Source organism: Chrysemys picta, chromosome 4, assembly GCF_011386835.1.
Source record: "Chrysemys picta bellii isolate R12L10 chromosome 4, ASM1138683v2, whole genome shotgun sequence".
NCBI lineage: Eukaryota > Metazoa > Chordata > Testudines > Emydidae > Chrysemys > Chrysemys picta.
Genome location: NC_088794.1, coordinates 135,174,063 through 135,196,223, shown reverse-complemented (window position 1 = coordinate 135,196,223; position 22,161 = coordinate 135,174,063). Strand labels below are relative to the sequence as shown.

Below are 22,161 nucleotides of genomic sequence, written 5' to 3'. Positions count from 1 at the left end.
ATTGTACTCTTCAGTTTGAAACGCTGCACTGAGATGGGTGTGTAATAAAACAAGGTTAAGTTTTTTAACAAAGAGCAGCTATTTAAATGATATCAAGCAGATGGAATTGGGATAGAAATGGTTACACACAAACAAAAGTAACAATATGCTTCTAAGACTAAAACCTAACTTCACACAGTAGGGCTTTTTGTTCAGAGTAGTTTTCTCACTACAGTCATTCTTCCACCAGGGCTCGCCAGGTCCTGACCAGGATCCAACACAGAGCCCAAAGTGCTTGATTTCTTTTTCTCTTCAGGTGAAGGACTCCAAAATGACTTCCTCTCCCTGCTTATAACTTCAAAGTGTTCCTTTGTTTTCAAAGTCAGGAAGTCCTCCTGGGAGCTGTCTCCACCAGGGAGCTGATGTCATGCTAGTTTTTGCAGTCTCCTCCCCCATTGTGATAGTTAACTAGCTATCTCTCCCATTCACTAGTTTGATGGCTTGGTTTATCTTTTATATAAATATACTTCCATTTTCTCTCCTTATATTGGAGAAACATTCAACCAGGTGGAACCACACTCCTTTATCTAGGGCAGGGTGATTTAGCAACATATTTCCAGCACACATTTATAACTTTTCCTATATCATCCATATATACATCACACAATAATATTAGTGACTAGTGTGTTACCAGTTAACATAAGAACAGCCACACAGGGACAGACTAATGGTCTGTCTAGCCCAGTTTCATGTCTTCCAACAGTGGCCAGTGCGAGAGGCTTCAGAGGGAATGAACAGAACAGGGCAACTGTTGAATGATCCATCCTCCGTCGTTCAATTCCTGCTTCTGGCAGTTAGAGGTTTAGGACACCTGGAGCATGGGATTGCGTCCCTGATCATCTTGGCTAATAGCCATGGATGGGTCTATCCTCCATGAACTTATCTAATTCTCCTTTGAACCCAGTTATACTTTTAGCCTTCATAACATCCCCTGGCAGTGTGTTCCACAGGTGGACTGTGTGTTGTGTGAACTACTTCCTTGTCTTTGTTTTAAACCTGCTGCCTATCCATTTCATTGGGTGACCCCTGCTTCTTGTGTTATGTGAAAAGGTAAATAATACTTCCTTAGTCACTTTCTCCATCATTCATGATTTTATAGCCATCTGTCATATCCCCCCTTAGCCTTCTCTTTTCTTCAGTCTCGTTAATCTTGCCTTATACAGAAACGGTTCCATACCTATAATAATTTTTGTTGCCCTTCTCTGTACTTTTCCCAGTTCTAATCAGGATCGTATTTACACCTTATGCACCCCTAGGCACAGCATCTTCAGTGTCCCCCTTCCCTCCCCCCACCTACAGTCGACCCCCCACTTCCCTGCCCTACTGGCCGAGACTGGCCCAGGTTCTGCATTTGGCTCCAGAAAAGGTGCCAGAAGTGGGGAAAGCAGCTACCTTTTGCTCCCTGAAGGGGTGGGGGGAAGGCAAAAGAAAGGGAGGGGGAAAGAAAGTCCATCCCCACTGCCCTTGCTCCCCACCTGCCAGGGCAGTTTATGTAGGGAAATCTGCAGCTCCCGCTCAGGCAGGCTCCATGGGGAGGTCCGCCAGCTTCAGTTACAGGGAAGGGAGCCCTCCCAGCTCCACCTCTCCCCAGACAAATTACTAGCCATTTTGCTCAAACCGCTGCTTGCTGAGCCACCCCAGGCTTCACAGTGCTGTCAGCAGGCAGAGCTGGTACCTGGGGCGCAGAGCAGGGGCAAGCCACCGTGGCAAGACTTCGGGTGACGCTGGCTCAGGAGAATCCAGCTCTGGCTCCTGCCGCTGGGACAGCAATTCCCCCAGCCCCCTTCCCTTCCCAGCAGCTGCAAGTGGCATGAGCCAGCAGGTCAGAGCCTGGCAAAACAGAACAGACTGGGGAGACCGCTCCTCCCCCCCACCATGCCCCAGGTTTTCTCCCAGGGCCGGCAGACCCAGAGCAGCTCCCGTTCCCAAAGCCCCTTCACAATCCAACTCCTGTCCCTAGCTTGAGAGGCGCTGGGACAAGTGGGGCTTAGCATCTGGCCTTGCAGGGGGCAATGGAAGCTCTAGCCAGGGGGGACCCCGCACACCCAGCTGTGGGCATTCCCCAGGTATAAACACATTTGTGATAGATGCATAGACAATATTCCTAACTTCAGATACCAGAATGATACATGCATACAAGTAGGATAATCATATTTAGTGAATCATAACCTTTTCAATGATATCTCACATGCCTTATCTTGCACAAAATACATCATAATTATGACATACTCATATCCTGATAATATTACTATGAGGAATATGGGGCGTAATGCCACCGTGAGCAATCCTGACTGGAGGCTACAGCAGCAAAGCAGTGTAAAGGGCACCCCAGATTAGAAGGCAGGGGTTGCACAGCTACTCACCAGTCTAGATTGTACCCCGGGTATGTCACAATCAGAATTTCTCAGGTGATGGGAATTTCAAATTTTGACCAGCTCTTTTATGTTTATTCTATCAAACGTGTTTACAATTTTTTATTTCCTGCTTCCTTTTCTTGTTGCTAGGGAAAGTAACTGTTATCTGATGGTTTGCACCATAGGAAAGAGCCAGGAAACTTGAGACACCAAGATAAAAATAGAAAATGTCGACAAAAAGCAGGATAAAATGTACACGGTTTCAAAATAGAAACTAGTAGGATTTCCCTGGCATAGAAATGTAGGGATACCTTGAGGGTAAATTCTGGATGCCATACCCAGAGATTTAACTGTATGTATCCCATTCATTCTAAATTAGTGTTTCTCAAACTGGGGTCGCCGCTTGTGCAGGGAAAGCCCCTGGCGGGCCGGGCCGGTTTATTTACCTGCCGCGTCCTCAGGTCTGGCCGATCGCGGCTCCCACTGGCCGCGGTTCGCTGCTCCAGGCCAATGGGGGCTGCGGGAAGTGGTTCAGGCCGAGGGATGTCCTGGCCGCCCTCCCTGCAGCCCACCAGGGGCTTTCCCTACACAAGCGGCGACCCCAGTTTGAGAAATGCTGTTCTAACTGCTGCATGGAAAATTTACCCCTTAAGTTCTGATACCTAGTGAAACCATTCTTTAATGATATATGGTTTGTAACAACTATGGCTTTAATAATTAATGGGACCAGATACTCAGCTGCTGGAAATTGGTGTAGCTCCTTGACTCCCTTATTAACAGTAATGAGAGAAAAAGAAAACAAATTGCAATTATTTAAACAAAACAGAGCAAGTTAAGAGTGGAATTTCAGCTTAGCTCTGAGTGTATTAACATAAGAGCAGCCATACTGTGTCAGACCAATGATTCATCTAGCCCAGTATCCTGTCTTCTGACAGTGGCCAATGCCAGATGCTTCAGAGGGAATGAACAGAACAGGTAGTCATCAAGTGATCCATCTCCTGTCATCGACTCCCAGTTTACCGTGGATTTATATAGTGGCATTATGATATTTTCTGTTTTATTATCTATCCCTTTCCTAATGGTTCCTAACATCCTGTTGGCTTTTTTGACTGCCACTGCACACTGAGCAGATGTTTCCAGAGAAATCCACAATTACTTCAAGATCTCTTTCTTGAGATCTTGGTAACAGCTAATTTAAATCCCACCATTTTTATGTACAGTTGGGATTATGTTTTCCAATGTGCATTACTTTGCATTTATCAACATTGAATTTCATCTGCCATTTTGTTGCCCAGTCACCCAGTTTTGTGAGATCCCTTTGTAACTCTTCACAGTCTGCTTTGGACTTAGCTATCCTGAGTAATTTTGTGTCATTCGCAAAGTTTGCCACCTCACTGTTTACCCTTTTTTACAGATCATTTATGAATGTGTTGAACAGCACTGAACCCAGTACAGATTCCTGGAGGACACCACTATTTAATGCTATCCATTCTGAAAACTGACCATTTATTCCAACCTTTTATTTCCTGTTTTACAACCCATTACTGATCAATGAGAGGTCCTTCCCTCTTATCCAAGACTGCCAACTTTTCTTGAGAGCCTTTGGTGAGGGACCTTTGCAAAGGCTTTCTGAAAGTCCAAGTAAACTATATGCACTGGATTGCCCTGTCCACATATTTGTTGACCCCCTCAAAGAATTCTAATAGATTGGGAAGGCGTGATTTCCTTTACAAATGCTGTGTTGACTCTTCCCCAAAAAATCAAGTTAATCTATGTGTCTGATAATTCTGTTTTTTACTATAGTTTCCACCATTTTGTCTGGTACTGAAATTAGGCTTACTGACCTTTAATTGCCAGCATTGCCTCTTTAAAAATAAGCATTACATTAGCTATCCTCCAGTCATTACTCCTGGGGAATTCTGTGCCAAAAATTTAAAAATTCTGATCCAAAAAATAAAAAATTCTGCACACAATATTTTAAAATTCTGCATATTTTATTTGTCAAACTAACACAATATAATCATCCTGGTTTCAGTTATTTTGGTAATTTATTTAAACTACAATACAATGGATGGAGAATGGGAGTGGGCAGCATTAGAGGAAATCCCCAAACCTCATTTGTCTAATAGTAATGTAGGTAAGTTTGACCCTGTATTTCTAGTTATTAGTCAACAAATATATGCAGCCATATGCTCAGTGTTACATCATAGGCAACTGAAGAGCAAGTGAGGGCTGATGAATCAAACTCACAATTTATATTGGCTACTGACCATCTCCAGAAAGCTCAGTAGCAAACAGTTCATGGAGCATAGTTTCATAGGAAATGTTTTCAGTCCAAACATTTAGACCAGTTCTAATCACTAAAGCACCATGAGCATTTATAAGCCATACTGTCCTTTACAATAAGACTCCTTTACAGCACTCTGGCAATGTAAAGGAGCCTTAAAATTTTTACATCTGTTTTATACTCCTGGGTAACTCACAAAGAGAATGGGAACAATTCACTAAGAACAATTCACTAAGCAGGCAGGCTGCTACATTCTGCTCTGTCTGAGGGGACAGAGCCTTCCCCATGCCTACCTGCTCAAAAACACCCCAAAGCCCTACCCCTCCATGCCAAGCATGTCGTAATAGCATGTGAGAGGGACAGAATGTCTTCCTCTCTCAGACGCATGACTGCCCAGCACCTCACCTCCCCCCTGGCGGTGATTTACATCTTTACTGGCTGCTCCAGGCACCCAAACCGACCTGCCTGAGCTGCTGGGGCGGGCATGTGACCAGTCTTGAGGCTTCCATTTGCTTCTCCGTCAGAAGTCATTTTTCTGCGGGGAAGCAAAGAAATCTGCAGGGGACATGAATTCTGTGCATGCACAGTGACACAGAATTCCACCAGGAGTAAGTCATTTGGCACAGAGGCTGATTTAAGCAATAGGTTACATACCACAGTTAGTAGTTCTGCAATTTCATATTTGAGTTCCTTCAGAACTCTTGGGTGAATACCATCTGGTCCTGGGGACTTATTACTGTTTAATTTGTCAATTTTTTCCCAAACTTCCTCTGTTGACACCTCAGTCTGGGGCTGTTCCTCAGAATTTCACCTAAAAAGAATGTCTCAGGTGTGGAAACCTTCTTCATATTCTCGGCAGTGAAGACTAATGCAAAGGATTCATTTAGCTTCTCCGCAATGGCCTTATCTTCTTTGAGTGCTCCTTTAACACCTCAATTGTCTTTCTCTTATTAGTTTAGAGAGAGACTTTTAAAACATGAATATACTTTTTTGCGATTTGATGCATTAAATTAGATTTACTGTGTATGAATTCAGTCTGGTAAACATGGGCCAGAACCTCTTCCTAGATCTGGGCCCAAGAAAATGTCTGTAGGTGTTGAGGGGGCAGAATTTTCCTCTGCCCCCAATGTGGAGTTTGACTAGCAGATATACATAGTTGCGTACGCATCGGATTCTGCTCCTCATCATACCACTGGATCTTTTGTTAGCTGGGGTAAAGGACACATCATGAAGCACAGCCCTGTGGCTCACCATATTGAGGACCCTTTTCTGGGCTTCATGTATTTTACCACCACCCACAGTGCATTAGAACTTCACTGTTTCTGTTGTGTTCAAGAGGGAGGGAAAACATTTTCCCCTTTATGATGAGGTCCAGCGTGTTTTTCTCTGCACATAAGTGGGTCCATCCAAGTCCTGATCATTTTACTTCTGTAGTATCATGGAGGTGAGTGAGAGCAGGATTTGGTTTGCTGCAAACATCTGAGTTCTTGACCTTACCTTGCATGAATTGCTGGAGGGAATCAAAATCTCAGCTTGGATTCTCTAGTGTTTGCCAAAAGCAAATTTCAAATTGCATATTCGGTTATAGAATTCTCAGCTTTGTAATTCACACTCCGTGGTTACCTACTGCCAGTCGGGAGAGAAAAGCAATGCTATGTGATTTCTGGAAGCCAGCAATATAGCACAAATCGCTAACATTCACAATGTGTGAATTATCTGCAACCCAAGAGTTATTAGCAGAAATGCAATTAGTGAATTCACTTGAATTACAAGAAAATCACAGTCTGTTTATGTACATTTCACAGACACACACACATAAATGACAAAATTTGATGAATTGAAAAAATTATTAATTCCAGATTCTTTGCTCTGCTCTATTGGGTCATAATAGCAGTGGAAGAAAGTTGGGGATTATCAGCATTTATAGGGGCACAAGTTGCCTTGCCCTTTAAATATTCAGGGTTGGGTCCTCAGCTGGTGTAAAATATCTATCGATCAATAGACTTTTGGTAATACAATGGATACATTTAAAGATACATTTTCATGTGTCTGTTCCTCTTTCCTCACTTACAGCCATCCCCATGAATAACAATGGGAGTTACTGTATGAAAAGAAAGGCCCTAATTATGTAGGATACCATACACAGACAGGGATGAGAGAGGCTGGCTCGTTCTCTTGTTGGTAGATAACCAAGGGGATAGTTGCCCCCATAACTTTAAAATTTTCATTTTCTTAATTTAAAAATGCTGGGTTGTGTATAACTGCTGGAGGGCAGTCCCAGGCAGCCGTTGGGTACCCCAGGAGTTCAGGTCACTCTCATCACATAAGAACCTCATATGAATGAACAATGAAAACCAATGCCAGTCCTGCCAAGGGCAGAATATTTGATTTTCTTAAAGATGGAGGCAAATTTGGGTCTAAAATAAGGGATGATCTTGGTGCTGAGAAATAATACAGAGTCAGTAGAAAGGCATGTGCATCAGTGTAGAGCTGCTGTGTGTATTCATGGACACTGTCAACAACAAAATCTCTTGGACTGAGAGGACTCTGAATCTAAATAAGTTGGCAGCATCCAGGGAAATTTTAGTCATTTAGAAACTGCAGAAAATTCCACTGGCTTTCCTCCAGCACTTGTGGTTAGGTTATGTATTAAACATTTGCTGCTGTAATGCTGCAGGGGATCATTTACATAATAGAGCTGGTAGCTTATATATACTACTGGACTAAACAGTGATATGAAGTTGGCTGAGTGGTCTGGAAGTCTGTTAAAGCAGGAAGTAGCACTGATACTGAATCTAGGGACAGACGTCGTCTCACGGAGAGGAATTCTTAAGGCTGAGACTGTAAAATCACATTGAGTTACCGTGGTGCCAACATTTTCCAGTTAGCCTTCCCAACCTGATAGCAAACACTTAGCTCTTGCTGGGAGTATGAGGAAAATGAAGCGTGTCTGCGCCCGAGTCACTGGAAGGAGAAAGCTGCTGGAAGAACCTTCTGGTGAAAATACATCAATACTTCCCAAAGAGGCTCAAAAGGAGCAGAAATCAAATGGGATAGCGAGAGTGAAAAATATTGTAGACAAATTGCTGAAGAATTTGCCCCCTGTGAAGGAGAAAACTGAAGAGAAGCCTGTGGACAAAGAGTCTGGTGGGAGGCAGCATCTCTCAGGTACTCTCTGCTAGTCTGAACTCCCCACTGGCCTCCTCTGTTTCTTCTCACCATGGAGACTGTTTTCATCAGCTTCTGCCATTTGGAATAGGCTTCCTATCTCTCTCCTCCTCCTGGATTCACCCCCCGTTTCAAATCCTTTCTGAAATGTGTATTTCTCCTTGCCTATGTTTTTAAATTTTACTCCCCTTTCTGTTGCTCATTTGTATTTCACTTTGCAACTGTATTATTCATCTCTGCAAATCACCTTGGGTTAGTTTGTAAGAAATATGTGATACAAAGCAGAGTTGGGTTGTAAGAGTGTTCATATGGTGGTCTGTTCTTCCAGTAATGTGCAGGGGAGCATGCGTAGGTAACCTATCCCAACATAGCTCCCTCTCCACGCTACATCTATTGGCAGCTGCTGGGCCCTTAAATGTCGATACCAAAGAAATCTCTTGCCACAGGCAATTGATATTTAGTGATTGTTGCAAGAACCAGAGAGTTAAAAGCACATTTTTTAACTAGATGCAATAAAGTGTTTTGTAGGAAGCTGGATTCTGGGAAATATTTTCCTATGTGAGTCCCCTCCTGCAATGCCCTCCTAGATCCCGACTCTAATGACAAACCGTAAAGTTATAGACACAGTTACAGGACGAGCTGGGCTTTAGACCCCTTTTAAGGTGTGTCTACAATGCCCTCAAGCTCAGGTTTGTGGGACCTTTGCTTGGGGACTCGGTGTTTCCAAACCCGTGCTTGCATATCCACAAACTGCATTGTAAACCTGGGTTTCACAGCCTTGCTCCCACATCCACACTGCACTATGCAGACCTTTTGTCACAGGTCTGCAGCTTAACCTGCATCCATGCTGCAAAATGACAGGGCTTGGACCTGAGTCACAGCAGGTCTCAGGCTCTGACCCACCCCCAAGCAGGGTCCTAGGATTCTGGTCCTAAGTGATTGCTGACCTGAGTCAGACTGATTTGTGTGTGGATGGAAGGGGGTCTTGGGCTCAAACCTGAGTCACAGCCCGGGCTTAGTGTGCAGTGTAGACACACCCTTAATCCCTCTCGAGTGCACCCCTCAGGTGACAGACCTGGCTGCCTAAACCACTCCCAAGGTTGGAACCATGTGGCTTTACCACCCTTACACTAAATCTCAGGATTCAGCCCTCTAGCTAACCTGACAGACCCAACTGGGTTTCGCACCTGCAGGTCCTTTTCCTCTGGGAGCCTGTGACAAAATGGATTTGCAGGGACACAGAAACAGCTTCTTCAAAACAAAGCATTGGTTATTCACCCCAAGGTACAAAGCCTGCAAAGCAAAGGTACCCAGCAAAAATGCCTGTGTGCATATTCCCCCTCGCCTACACCTTAATCTTTCCTTGCAAGCTTTGATAAACTCCACTCAACACAGTTAATCCCATCTCTGGTCAGAAGAGTGACACTGCATTCTGCAGCATGCTCTGTGACTCCCTCTCCCAATGTGTGTGTGTGTCCCCATCATGACAACCCACTCAACTCCCTTCTTTCCTAGGCCAACATCTTTAAGGTTTTAGCATCCCCTTTGATCCTGGTTTAGGTCTGGGAAGAGTGCACCTTGCCATAGTAGCTGGAGCCAGGCATTGAGTATTCCCCAATCAATGGATCCTTGTTTGTCTCCTTAGAGACACTTTGTATTCTATGGACTGTACCGTATCTTTGCCATTGTTTCATTTCCTGTTGGTTTCCCCCTTCCAGCTTCTTTTCACTATGTGTAATCAGGCACAAGTATACTGAGGCGCCCAGGATATGTATAAAAAATAAGACACAACTACCTCATTCTCCACAGATGTATTTGAAATCGGTCACACCCTGGAAACAATCACCAATCACACCTGCCTGTTCAGCATTGGCGCCCATGAGAGCAGGGTTCCCTTCCTGGCTCTGCTGTAGCTAGGCTTGGAAGAGTTAGATTTTTATTGGTAAATGTCGGTAAACATTGTTTTCCCTGTGTGCACACTAACTGACAAAAAATATTTCCATCACTAATAATCAAAATTTACAGATAGGCAGAGTAAGAAAACTGCTGCTTGAGAACTTATTAGAGTTTGATTTAAGGCTATTCACTTTGTATATTTTGACTTGTGATGTTGACAATTGTGTTTTAAGGGTTATAAAGCTTTAACTTTTTGAATTGCAGCATCTACTGCCATTAAATAATTATTGTCTGACTCGTCCCATTTCCCAGAACTGAGAAAGCTTAAATCCATAAAAAATTTAAAAAAGATTAAACCCCATAATTTTGTGCAACTGTGAAAATGTAAATCGATAAAAATGTTGAAAAGTGTTGAAAAACAAACATTAATACTATTTGTCAAACTTATATATATAAAAATAGAATTCTGCGAAGCCTAATTATAGATGACTGTGGGAAAATCACTTAACCGCACCAGGCCTCAGTCTACCCACCTGTAAAATGGGAATGATTCCCTACCTCACAAGGCTGTTATGAGAATACATTCTTATTATTTGTGAGTTACTCAGTAATTACTATGATGATTGCCATAGAAAAGTCTATAGATAAGTCAATAAACTTCTGGTTGTGTTTTTACTGTTTCAGATCAAGCCGTTTGTGAATTGATAGATCAAGCAAAATTTCTTGAAGCTTGTAATCACATTTACGATCTGGAACAATCTGAACATAAGAGTGAAATAAAGATTGACTCACTTTACAAAAAAGTAGCAGAAAGAATGTGGTCAGTTGTGCAAGAAGAAATCAGTGGAGGTGATAGTAAGTTATTGGAGCCACTGAAATCAGTAGGTGCATCACTGAAGTGGGAGAAAGAGAAAGAAAAAGAATGGTTTGACAGTGTCAAAGATATGGAATCTGTTTCAACCTGGAGCCCAAAATACTGGAATAAAGATCTGGAGAAACTGCTAATGGAGTGCATGGCAACACAGATTCCCTCTTTTGTGTCTGCTAGCAACACAGATGAGTCTGCATTAAAAGATCATCTGAGTCAGTTGGAAACCACAATTTTTCCCAACCTGAGATGTAAAAGAGATGTCTTCAAAGAAGCAGGATTGCTCACTACCTATACAAAATGTTGTAATGCCTGTTTGTCCTCTCACCTTTCCACACTTACAGACGGTGATATGAGCTTCAGCAAATGTCTTCTCATTTATGAATGGGGCTTTAATATGTACAGAAGGTATGTTCCAAGTAATTCCTCTTTTACTTTATACCTTTCAGTTTCCCTCTTAGTTCTGAGCATGGTCCTTCTTGAGCTTCAAGGCAGTGATGCTGAAGGAACATAAAGGGAAAGGTTAGCCAATAACCCTTGTGGGTTAGGAGGAGAAATTGATTATAGGTATTTCTTTCGTGCAATCCTGTTTATTTACAAAGAATGGACACAAAGTCCTGTTTCCCTAAGCACAGTAGGAATCAAACAACAAGAGGCATTTTCTTTGCTCACAGTTCCAAGCTCTTTTCCAGTCAGCGCACTGTCCCAAAAACTCTCTCTTGGCTTTCTCTCATGGTCTCACTACCAGCGCTTCTCTTACTGTCTCCTTGGATTTCTTGCTGCTTTCTGTCTTCTTCTGATTTCTTCTGGCTCACAGACATGCTCAGCTCTATCAAACAATGCCCCGCCTCCCTGCGTTTGTATTCTAAATTCCTTAGACCACATGGCTCAACTCCTACTCCAGCCTTGCCATGCTGGTATGTTATTTTGGGTGGTGGCTTCTACTCATGAAAGAGGCATTTAACTGCTCCCTCATTTATCCTAATCTAATGGAAGGCAGCTATCATGCCTACCAGCACTGCCCATAGGCCAAAGACACACTTCATGGGAGCCACCCAGCCTCCTGCATAACAGTTCTTTTCTATGAGTTTGATTTTGCTTGCTCTTAGTGAATGGATTTCCTTTCCAGACCTAGGCCATGTCTACACTACAGACCTATATCGGAATAACTACGTTGCTCAAGGGCGTGAAAAAATCCACACCACTAAGTGACGTAGTTATACTGACCTAACCCCCTGTGTAGACAGTGCTATGTCGGCGTAGGAGCGTCTTCACTAAAGCGCTACAGCAGCGCAGCTGTACATGAAGACAGCTGTACATAGCACTGTACATGAAGACAAGCCCCTAGATACCTACCAATTTATAAATGGTATCATGGTAGCTGAATCCCTGACCATCTAGGGCTCTGTAGAGCACAACCTTGAACTTCACCCAGAACTGACGAGAGAGAGAGAGTCTAAAGAATAGGCATTATGGAGCAGATTGACTTCCCTATTTTGCTCACTTTGTGCTACACAGATTGGAAATCACCTGCATCTCACTTAGGGATTCCCCTGGTGTTGGGGAGTTTCCAGTGGGGTTAGGGATAGCACAGTTGGCTCCTGCATTACCCCTGCTGCAGCCCTGGCTCAGAGCACAGGAAAAAGGTGTGGCTGGATTGTATGGTGCTCCATCTGTCTTTAACTGGCAGATGGTACTCTAACCATGTTAGGGAAGAGCTGAACAAAGAATTGAGGCGCTGTAACCAGCCCTCTGGCAGTCCCCCAGCTCTGCTGCACTGAGTGGAACTCATCCGTAGCACATAATCTGCCCACCTACCCACAGATGGCTCACCCCACTCCCAAGGTCAGCCCCTGCACTCTGGCCAGGTGAAGCCTTCAAGTGCTTGTCAAGGATGGCTCAAGCACAAGACAGCTCATTGCAGCCATTTAGCCTTGAGCTTAACAAGTGAAGGGCTCACCATGGTGTGATCTGCATTAGAACAGAGCAAGCATAGTGGTGTGCACTGCTCTTCTCTGAACTCCCTGCAGGTTGTTTCTCCTGGTAATGTGGTGCCCATTACTGATCACAGTATCCTAGGGGTACTTTGTTTAGCAGGGGCAGCACTTCTTTAATGGAGAATGGAATCCAGCCTTCCCACAGGGAGACGTTAACAATTCTCACCAATAATGGAGCATCCGTGCCTGTCTACAGAATACTGGCCATGGATGCAGTTCCCTCAGTATACACCCAACCTCTTTCTAGCTACGGTACTTACATGGCTTCTATCACCATAGTATCTGAACTCACTTCTGTATTTTTAAATTATTTATAGGGGAGCACTATTATCCCCATTTTACAGCTGAGGCACAGAGAGCCTGGGGGACATGCCAAGCTTCACACAGGATGTTTGCAGCAGAGCAGGAATTGAACCTATGTTTCCCACAGCACAAGGTAGTGCTTTAAGCACTGAACATCTGTCCCTGTGTACTTAAGAACCTGTAGATGTGGCCTAGAAAGTGTTAGTGGGGATAATCATCAGTAGACCATACCAGTCGCATTAAAGTCTGGATACATTGATCATTTTTATCATTAGGGTACTGTGGGTGGGAGGCAGGGATAGCTCAGTGGTTTGAGCACTGGCCTGCTAAACCCATTGTCATGAGTTCAATCCTTGAGGGGGCCATTTAGGGATCTGGGGCAAAAATCTGTCTGGGGATTGGTCCTTGTAGTGAGTCGGTGTGGCTCCCCTCCTGCCCAGAAGAGGGAGCCCACGTGCAGGCACCAGAGTGGGTGGAGCCACCGCCGCCTGTCCCCGCCCCCCGGAAGTCAAGGGGCGGGACAGGAAGTATAAAGGCCGGCCGCCAGACCTCAGTCGGCGGCCAGCCACCACAGGGAGCAGACGTGCGGCCGGGAGCTCCCGGCCAGGAGACCGCCGAAGACCGAGGCCTGGACCCTAGCTGGCCTGAGCTACCCCGGGCACGCTACGAGGAGGAGCCGCCGGAGGCCGTCCGCTCCCGTCACTGGGAGAATCCCTGGGAACCCCACCCCACCAACCCTGAGGGTGAGACTGCACCCGAACCCCTCCGCCCCTGCTGCTACCCAGAGGAGCCGCCCGAGGACCGTTGGCCTGACTTCCCGGCAGAGCTACCGGACCTGCCACCGAGCCCTGGCCGAGAGGAGCCCATGCAGATGGACTGGCCCGAGCCCGGCGCGACAAACGAGGTAGGCTTTGAGGGGGATCATGGAAGTAGCCCGGGGGTAGCCGACCCCGGTCCGGCTGCAACCGAGTGTGAGCCAATGTCAGTGTGTTGCGATCTGGATACCCCACTGACCAGCAGCGGCAGTAACCGCTGCTAGGGCCCCGGGCTGGAACGCAGTGGAGTGGGTGGGCCTGCGTTCCCCCCTGCCACCCCGCTCACGGGGGGCAGGCTTCCCCCTCACCCAGCGTTCGGCTACAGAAAGCCTAGGCATGCCATACCTGAACTATTTACTCGCTCAGTCCCCTGCGACTAAGGGTCGGAGCTAAACTGTGTTTGCCCCGCCCTGATCCAGGGCCTGGGCCCCTGAACTGCTTGCTCGCTCAGCCCCCTGCAAACAAGGGCCTGAGCTTAGCTGTGTTTGCCCCGCCCTGATCCAGGGCCTGGGCTCCTGAACTGTTTATTCGCTCAGCCCCTGCCAACAAGGGCCTAAGCTCAACTGTGTTTGCCCCGCCCTGATCCAGGGCCTGGGCTCCTGAACTGTTTATTTGCTCAGCCCCTGCCAACAAGGGCCTAAGCTCAACTGTGTTTGCCCCGCCCTGATCCAGGGCCTGGGCTCCTGAACTGTTTATTCGCTCAGCCCCTGCCAACAAGGGCCTGAGCTCAACTGTGTTTGCCCCGCCCTGATCCAGGGCCTGGGCCCCTGAATTGCTTGCTCGCTCAGCCCCCTGCAAACAAGGGCCTGAGCTTAGCTGTGTTTGCCCCGCCCTGATCCAGGGCCAGGGCTCTGAACTACTTACTCGCTCAGTCCCCTGCAACCGAGGGCCTGAGCCCTGAGCTAACTGTCGGCTTTGCTCCACCCTGCACCAGAGAGCCGGAGCTTCGGGACTAACTGCTTGTTCCCCCAGTAGTGAGTCGGTGTGGCTCCCCTCCTGCCCGGAAGGGTCAAGCCCCGGCTAGGACCGATTACATTTGGCGCCCAACGTGGGGCACGAGCCCCTGCCCCTGTGAGAAGGGGCTAGAGGGGGAGTGGCTGTTGCCCCCCTCCCCGTTCTAAGGAATGGATATGGAGCGGCTGGTCCAGCTGCTTACGGAGAGCCAGGAGCGGCAGCAAACGGCCCAGTTGCAGCAGCAACAGCAACAGCAGGCCGCTCAGCTTGCGCAGCAACAGCAGCGAGATGCCGCCCAACTCCAGCTACAGCAGGAGCAGCACACGGCCCAGCTCGAGCAACAGCAGCAGTTGGTGCGGCAGTTGGGGGTCCAGCTGCAGCAGCTGCTGGTTATGCTCCCTCGCCCCGCGCCGGGGCTGGCGGGGGAGGCTGCGGAGATGCCGCGGTTAGCTGCCCCCCTTCGTTTGACTAAGATGGGCCCGGACGACGACCCTGAGGCCTTCCTGGTCACATTCGAGCGGGTAGCCCTCGTCGCCGGGTAGCCCAGGGACCAGTGGGCTACCCTCTTAGCCCCCTACCTGACGGGGGCGGCCCAGGTGGCCTATCGTGGATTGGCGGCTGAGGAAGCCCGGGACTACGACCTGGTGAAGGCCGCGATATTGGACGCCCTTGACGTCAGTCCTGAGACCTTCCGACAAAGGTTCCGGAGCCAGACTTACCCCGCCGGGGCCTGACCGCGGGTAGTGGCCCAGACCTTAAAAGAGGCTTGCCGACGGTGGCTGCAGCCCGACACCCGGACGGCAGAGGAGGTAACCGAGCAGGTTGTGCTAGAACAGTTTGTGCACACTCTACCCTCCCGAGGGCGCGCCTGGGTGCTTCGCCACCGGCCGGCGACGCTGGCCCAGGCAGTGTCGCTAATGGAGGACTTCCTAGCCGCCGAGAATGTAGTGGGGCCTGCCTTCCGACGCCCTGGCCCCGGGCCCAAATCAGCCCGTGGCGAAAGGAAAGGGGAACCCACGAGCGAACCACGACACCCCGCACTTAGGCCCGATTCCCGCCGCGAGACCCGGATCCGGCACCTGGACCCGGCGCCTCGGACCGGGCCAACGGCCCCGGGCCCGGGGCTCCCCAGGACTCGGCGAAGCCCCCCCCGGAGCCCAAGCCGAGAGGGGCCCCGGAGCAGACGACCTGAACTCGGTCCCTGCTTCGGGTGTGGGAAGATGGGGCATCTCCAGCAAAACTGTCCGGAGATGGATTGTAGCTATGGGCAAGTGTGGGCGGGCCACACTCGAGCCCGGCCAGCCATGAGTCCCAAGCTGACTGTCCCGGCGGCCGGCGGAGGGCAGACTACTCAGGCCTTGATCGACTCTGGCTGCGGCCAGACGTTGGTCCATAAGGACCTGGTTCCGCAGGGCGATACCCGCCTTGGATGCATCCATATACAGTGCATCCATGGAGATGTCCGACCCTACCCCAGCGCCCGGGTCCCCCTAACAATCGCGGGGGTCACCCGGTACCTGGTGGTCGGCGTAGCTCCCCATCTCGTTTATCCTGTGATCCTAGGTCGGGACTGGCCGGCCTTTGAGGAAGTCATACGTTCCACGCCGGCCCTGGAGGCCAATCGGCTAGGGTCCTCCTCCCAGACCCCCGAGCAGGGCCCGGTGACCGAGGTAGACGATGCAGACACGGCGGGGCAGCAGCCTGAGCCCGCCCCTCAGCCCCGCTTCGATACCGACTTCTGTCGAGATCAGCGAGAGGACCCCACCCTCAGCCGCTTCTACGAGCAGCTCGCAGCAGTAGACGGGAGTGTTGTGGACCCCCAGCGGGCCACCCAATGGCCCCACTTTGAGCTGCGCCGGGACCGGCTCTACCGCGTGGACCGTGATCCCCGCACCCGGGAGCCACAAACCCAACTGTTGGTGCCCCTGTGTCACCGGCGGGCCGTAATGAAACTAGCCCACGATGTGCCAGCCGCCGGGCACCTGGGGCGAGAGAAGACCCTCGCTCGAATCCTGGGGCACTTCTTTTGGCCGGGAATCTCTCAGGAGGTGAAGGAGTATTGCGCCTCCTGCCCAGACTGTCAGCTGGTCGCCCCGCCCAGGATCTCCAAGGCACCCCTGGTCCCCATGCCATTGATGGAGACGCCCTTTGAACGGGTCGCCATGGACCTCGTGGGCCCACTCCTGAAAAGCGCCGCGGGGTTTCAATACATTCTGGTTCTGGTGGACTATGCCTCTCGGTTCCCGGAAGCCATCCCCTTGCGGAGTATTACCGCCCGGACCATCGCGGGGGAATTGCTGAAAATCTTCGCCTGGGTAGGACTGCCTAGAGAGATCCTAACCGACCACGGAACGAACTTCACTTCCCAATTGTTGCGACAGGTCTGTGCCCTCTTAGGCATCAAACAACTCAGGACATCCGTTTACCACCCGCAGACGGACGGGTTGGTGGAGCGGTTTAACCGCACGTTGAAGGGCATGTTGCGGAAATTCCCAGCAGAGGACCTCCGCCACTGGGACCAATTCCTTCCACCCTTACTGTTAGCCATCCGAGAAGTCCCGCAGACCTCAACGAAATTTTCCCTATTCGAGCTGCTGTATGGACGCAGACCACGGGGCCTCTTAGACCTGATGAGAGAGACCTGGGAACAGTCGGCCTCCCCAGCCCAGAGCCTCCTGAAATATGTCACTCAGTTACAGGAATACCTTGGCCAGGCCGGAGCCCTGGCACGCGAAAATTTGAAGACGGCGCAGGAGCGGCAGAAACGAACCTATGATCAAGGAGCCCAAGTCCGGGAGTTCCAACCAGGGGACCGTGTTCTACTCCTCCTCCAGTCCAGTGAGTCCAAATTGTTAGCCCGGTGGCAGGGGCCTTACGACGTTGTGCGTAAAGTGGGTCCTGTCACCTACGAGGTACGGCAACCAGACAAGCGTAAGGGGACCCAACGGTATCATGTAAACCTGCTGAAACGGTGGCAGGACCGGGAGGGCCTTTTAATTAACCAGTGCCCGCCCGAGCCGGAATTGGGACCCCGGGTGCCCTCGACGGATGATCCCACGGCACCCCTGCTAGGACAATCGCTCACGGAAGAGCAATGCAAGCAAACCAACTGCCTTCTGCAGGCCTTCAAGAGAACCTTCACGGCCGTACCGGGCTACACGTCCTTAGTCAAACACTCAATCCAGACTGAGCTGGGGAAAGTGGTTCGAGAGACGACCCGGCCCCTGCCCTATCGGATGCGTGATGCGGTCGAGGAGGAAGTAAGAGCCATGCTGGCTCTGGGCATCATTGAGCCGTCCCAGAGCGAGTGGCGTAGTCCGGTGGTCCTGGTGCCCAAGCCGGACGGTACCCGCCGCTTCTGCATCGACTTTCGAAGGGTAAACACCATCTCGCACTTCGATGCCTACCCGATGCCCCGTGTGGACGAGTTACTGGGCCGCCTGGGGGAGGCCCAGTATATCACTACCCTGGATCTCAGCAAAGGCTATTGGCAGATCCCCCTTGAAGAGACCTCGAAGGAGAAAACCGCCTTTGCCACCCCAACGGGGCTGTACCAATTCACGCGGATGCCATTCGGTCTCCATGGGGCCCCAGCCACCTTCCAGCGACTGATGGACCAACTTCTGCAGCCCCATCAGGACTATGCGGCTGCGTACCTAGACGACGTAGTCATCTATAGCCGCGGCTGGGAGGACCATCTGTCCCAGGTTGTGGCGGTCCTAAGGTCCCTACGACAGGCGGGCCTGACCGCCAACCCCAAAAAGTGCCGTATTGCCTGGCAAGAGACCACCTACCTCGGCTATACCGTCGGGGGCGGGCGGGTCAAGCCCCTCGTCGGAAAAGTCCAGGCCCTCCTGGACTGTACCACCCCGTCGACCAAACGGCACGTTCGGCAGTTCCTGGGCCTCGTTGGGTATTACCGACGGTTCATCCCCCAGTTCGCGTCCATAGCCGCACTCTTAACTGGGCTTCTGACGAAGGACAGTCCCCGGCAGGTACAGTGGTCCCCAGAGTGTGAGGCTGCCTTCCGGACACTACAGAAGTGCCTCTGCCAGGAGCCGGTTCTCTATAGCCCGGACTTTAAACACCCATTCATCCTGCAGACCGACACCTCCGGGGTAGGGTTAGGGGCAGTCTTGTCCCAAGAAGTGGAGGGAAAGGACCACCCCGTATTATACCTCAGCCGGAAACTGTTCCCCCGTGAGAGGAATTACGCAGTGGTGGAAAAAGAGGCCCTCGCTGTGAAGTGGGCCTGCGATGCCCTTCGCTTCTACCTCCTCGGGGCCCCGTTCACCCTCGTCACAGACCACGCCCCCCTCCGGTGGCTAATGCGGATGAAAGATAATAACGCCCGCATTATGCGGTGGTACCTCGCCTTACAACCCTACGCGTTTACGGTTCAGCATCAGGCTGGCAAGGACCATACGAATGCGGACTTCCTATCCCGCATGGGGGAGATGGAAGGACCTGGCCCCGACACGCGGGAGCCAGTCTTAAGGGGGGGTGTGTGTAGTGAGTCGGTGTGGCTCCCCTCCTGCCCAGAAGAGGGAGCCCACGTGCAGGCACCAGAGTGGGTGGAGCCACCGCCGCCTGTCCCCGCCCCCCGGAAGTCAAGGGGCGGGACAGGAAGTATAAAGGCCGGCCGCCAGACTTCAGTCGGCGGCCAGCCACCACAGGGAGCAGACGTGCGGCCGGGAGCTCCCGGCCAGGAGACTGCCGAAGACCGAGGCCTGGACCCTAGCTGGCCTGAGCTACCCCGGGCACGCTACGAGGAGGAGCCGCCGGAGGCCGTCCGCTCCCGTCACTGGGAGAATCCCTGGGAACCCCACCCCACCAACCCTGAGGGTGAGACTGCACCCGAACCCCTCCGCCCCTGCTGCTACCCAGAGGAGCCGCCCGAGGACCGTTGGCCTGACTTCCCGGCAGAGCTACCGGACCTGCCACCGAGCCCTGGCCGAGAGGAGCCCATGCAGATGGACTGGCCCGAGCCCGGTGCGACAAACGAGGTAGGCTTTGAGGGGGATCATGGAAGTAGCCCGGGGGTAGCCGACCCCGGTCCGGCTGCAACAGAGTGTGAGCCAATGTCAGTGTGTTGCGGTCCGGATACCCCACTGACCAGCAGCGGCAGTAACCGCTGCTAGGGCCCCGGGCTGGAACGCAGTGGAGTGGGTGGGCCTGCGTTCCCCCCTGCCTCCCCGCTCACGGGGGGCAGGCTTCCCCCTCACCCAGCGCTCGGCTACAGAAAGCCTAGGCGTGCCATACCTGAACTATTTACTCGCTCAGTCCCCTGCGACTAAGGGTCTGAGCTAAACTGTGTTTGCCCCGCCCTGATCCAGGGCCTGGGCCCCTGAACTGCTTGCTCGCTCAGCCCCCTGCAAACAAGGGCCTGAGCTTAGCTGTGTTTGCCCCGCCCTGATCCAGGGCCTGGGCTCCTGAACTGTTTATTCGCTCAGCCCCTGCCAACAAGGGCCTAAGCTCAACTGTGTTTGCCCCGCCCTGATCCAGGGCCTGGGCCCCTGAATTGCTTGCTCGCTCAGCCCCTGCAAACAAGGGCCTGAGCTTAGCTGTGTTTGCCCCGCCCTGATCCAGGGCCTGGGCTCCTGAACTGTTTATTTGCTCAGCCCTTGCCAACAAGGGCCTAAGCTCAACTGTGTTTGCCCCGCCCTGATCCAGGGCCTGGGCTCCTGAACTGTTTATCCGCTCAGCCCCTGCCAACAAGGGCCTGAGCTAAACTGCGTTTGCCCCGCCCTGATCCAGGGCCTGGGCTCTGAACTACTTACTCACTCAGTCCCCTGCAACCGAGGGCCTGAGCCCTGAGCTGTCGGCTTTGCTCCACCCTGCACCAGAGAGCCGGAGCTTCGGGACTAACTGACTGCTTGTTCCCCCAGTAGTGAGTCGGTGTGGCTCCCCTCCTGCCCGGAAGGGTCGAGCCCCGGCTAGGACCGATTACAGTCCTGCTTTGAGCAGGGGGTTGGACTAGATGATCTCCTGAGGTCCCTTCCAACCCTGATATTCTGTGCAGCTTCTCATTTGACATTTTAAACTTTTCACCCTGAAATGTAATGATTGTTGTCCTCATCCTAACAGCATAAATTTGTAGTGAAGATCAGTTCTGACCAAGCACTGCTCCCTCTGTGTGCTGTTCTGGAAGCCAGTGACCCTAAGAACTGACTGTACAACTTGGGAAATGGCTTGGTTGCCCCAATTCAGCAAAGAACATGATGACTTCAAGCAAGTGCGGAGTCCATTGACGTGCTTAAGTACTTTGCTGAACTGGGGCTGTATGTTTGCAGCCAAATATTATTTACTTTCCCAGCCCTTTAAAAGTGACTATGATGGGCTGGTTCTGGCTCTTTAAGGTCAGGATAGGTTGTGTGAGAGGCCAATTACCCAATGTCTGTTCTGGTTACCTGGAAGGAGATGAGAGGCAGGTGGTACCATGGAATAGTTAGTTTCTGGGAGGGTGAATGGACAGGAAAAACCCAGGCTAGTGTTCCTTTACGAGCCCAGGACCAGCAACCTTGCAGAGTAGTTGAGACATGGCTCTCATCTCTCCCAGCTGGCCCAGGCAGGTGTTTTGGTTGCTAGACCCACCTGGGAAGGAGTAAGGGAGTAGTCAGGTGACTGGGTAGATGAATCAAAATGGAGGTTCCAAGCCTAGTCAGGGAAAGCTGCTGAGGGGAAGAACTCAGCTAGGGTACAGCCCTAAGAAGGAGGGCTATGCAAACGCTGAACCTCAGGGGAAAGTCCACCAGCCTCACTGGGTAAACACAGGCAGGCCCCACGAAAGAGGACTGTGGATACTCTGAACTTGAGGGGAGATTTTACAAGCTGGGGAGGCTGGGGCTAGATGTACAAAGACCAAGAGGGAGGGCTGTGAAACCCTGAATCTAAAAGGAGCATTCTTTTGGGGGAGCTGATTAATCTGAATAAAAGAGACCCTGGGGTGGAGGGAATATTGTTTTTAAAGACTCTGCTTGTAAGTGGATTATTGTGAGAAGTCAGAGGGAAACTGAGGCAAGGTGTGTGCAGGGCCATCCCAGGCCATTGGGGGGTGCCCTGGGATGGCACGTATCCACACAGACTTTATCATGTATATTCTGTAAAATATGAATGTCTGCATTAATGATTGACTCTTGCACATGAATCAACATAGCTTGTGTGGAAATAGCAGGAGAGCTCTATTATTTCCCAACAGAGACTCTTGAGTGCCCAGAACTAATAGAACTTTTGAGAGGGCTGATGATGTTCTAAGGTCTTTGCATTTAACTATGCTGAATATCTCTTTAACGACAAATGTAATAGGTATTCTCAGCTGTAAGCATATTTATCTGAACTTGTACATTGCACCTTTCTTAACACCAGGCTCATTACACAAATGTTACCTAAAGCACATTTTGAAGCTCAACAACAGGCTGCCCAAAACTAGTGACACCAGCAGACCCTATTGCAGATGTAAAGAATTTTTGTCTCCTCTTCC

The 22,161-nt window shown here is 50.4% G+C and overlaps 1 protein-coding gene across 3 annotated transcripts in view; it reads left to right on the top strand.

Moving 5' to 3' along the window:
* LOC101952813 (exocyst complex component 3-like protein 2) overlaps positions 1-22,161 on the top strand; it is an 86,226-nt gene that overhangs the window by 32,798 nt on the left and 31,267 nt on the right. For 2 of the 3 annotated variants that reach the window (XM_065593657.1, XM_065593656.1), the window contains exon 3: positions 10,429-11,020. In XM_065593657.1, the coding sequence (XP_065449729.1) occupies positions 10,560-11,020 (461 nt within the window). In that variant the 5' untranslated portion in view covers positions 10,429-10,559. Of the gene's footprint in view, positions 1-7,426; positions 7,849-10,428; positions 11,021-22,161 lie in introns of those variants that run through there. The other variant, XM_008168210.4, reaches the window with a different exon arrangement.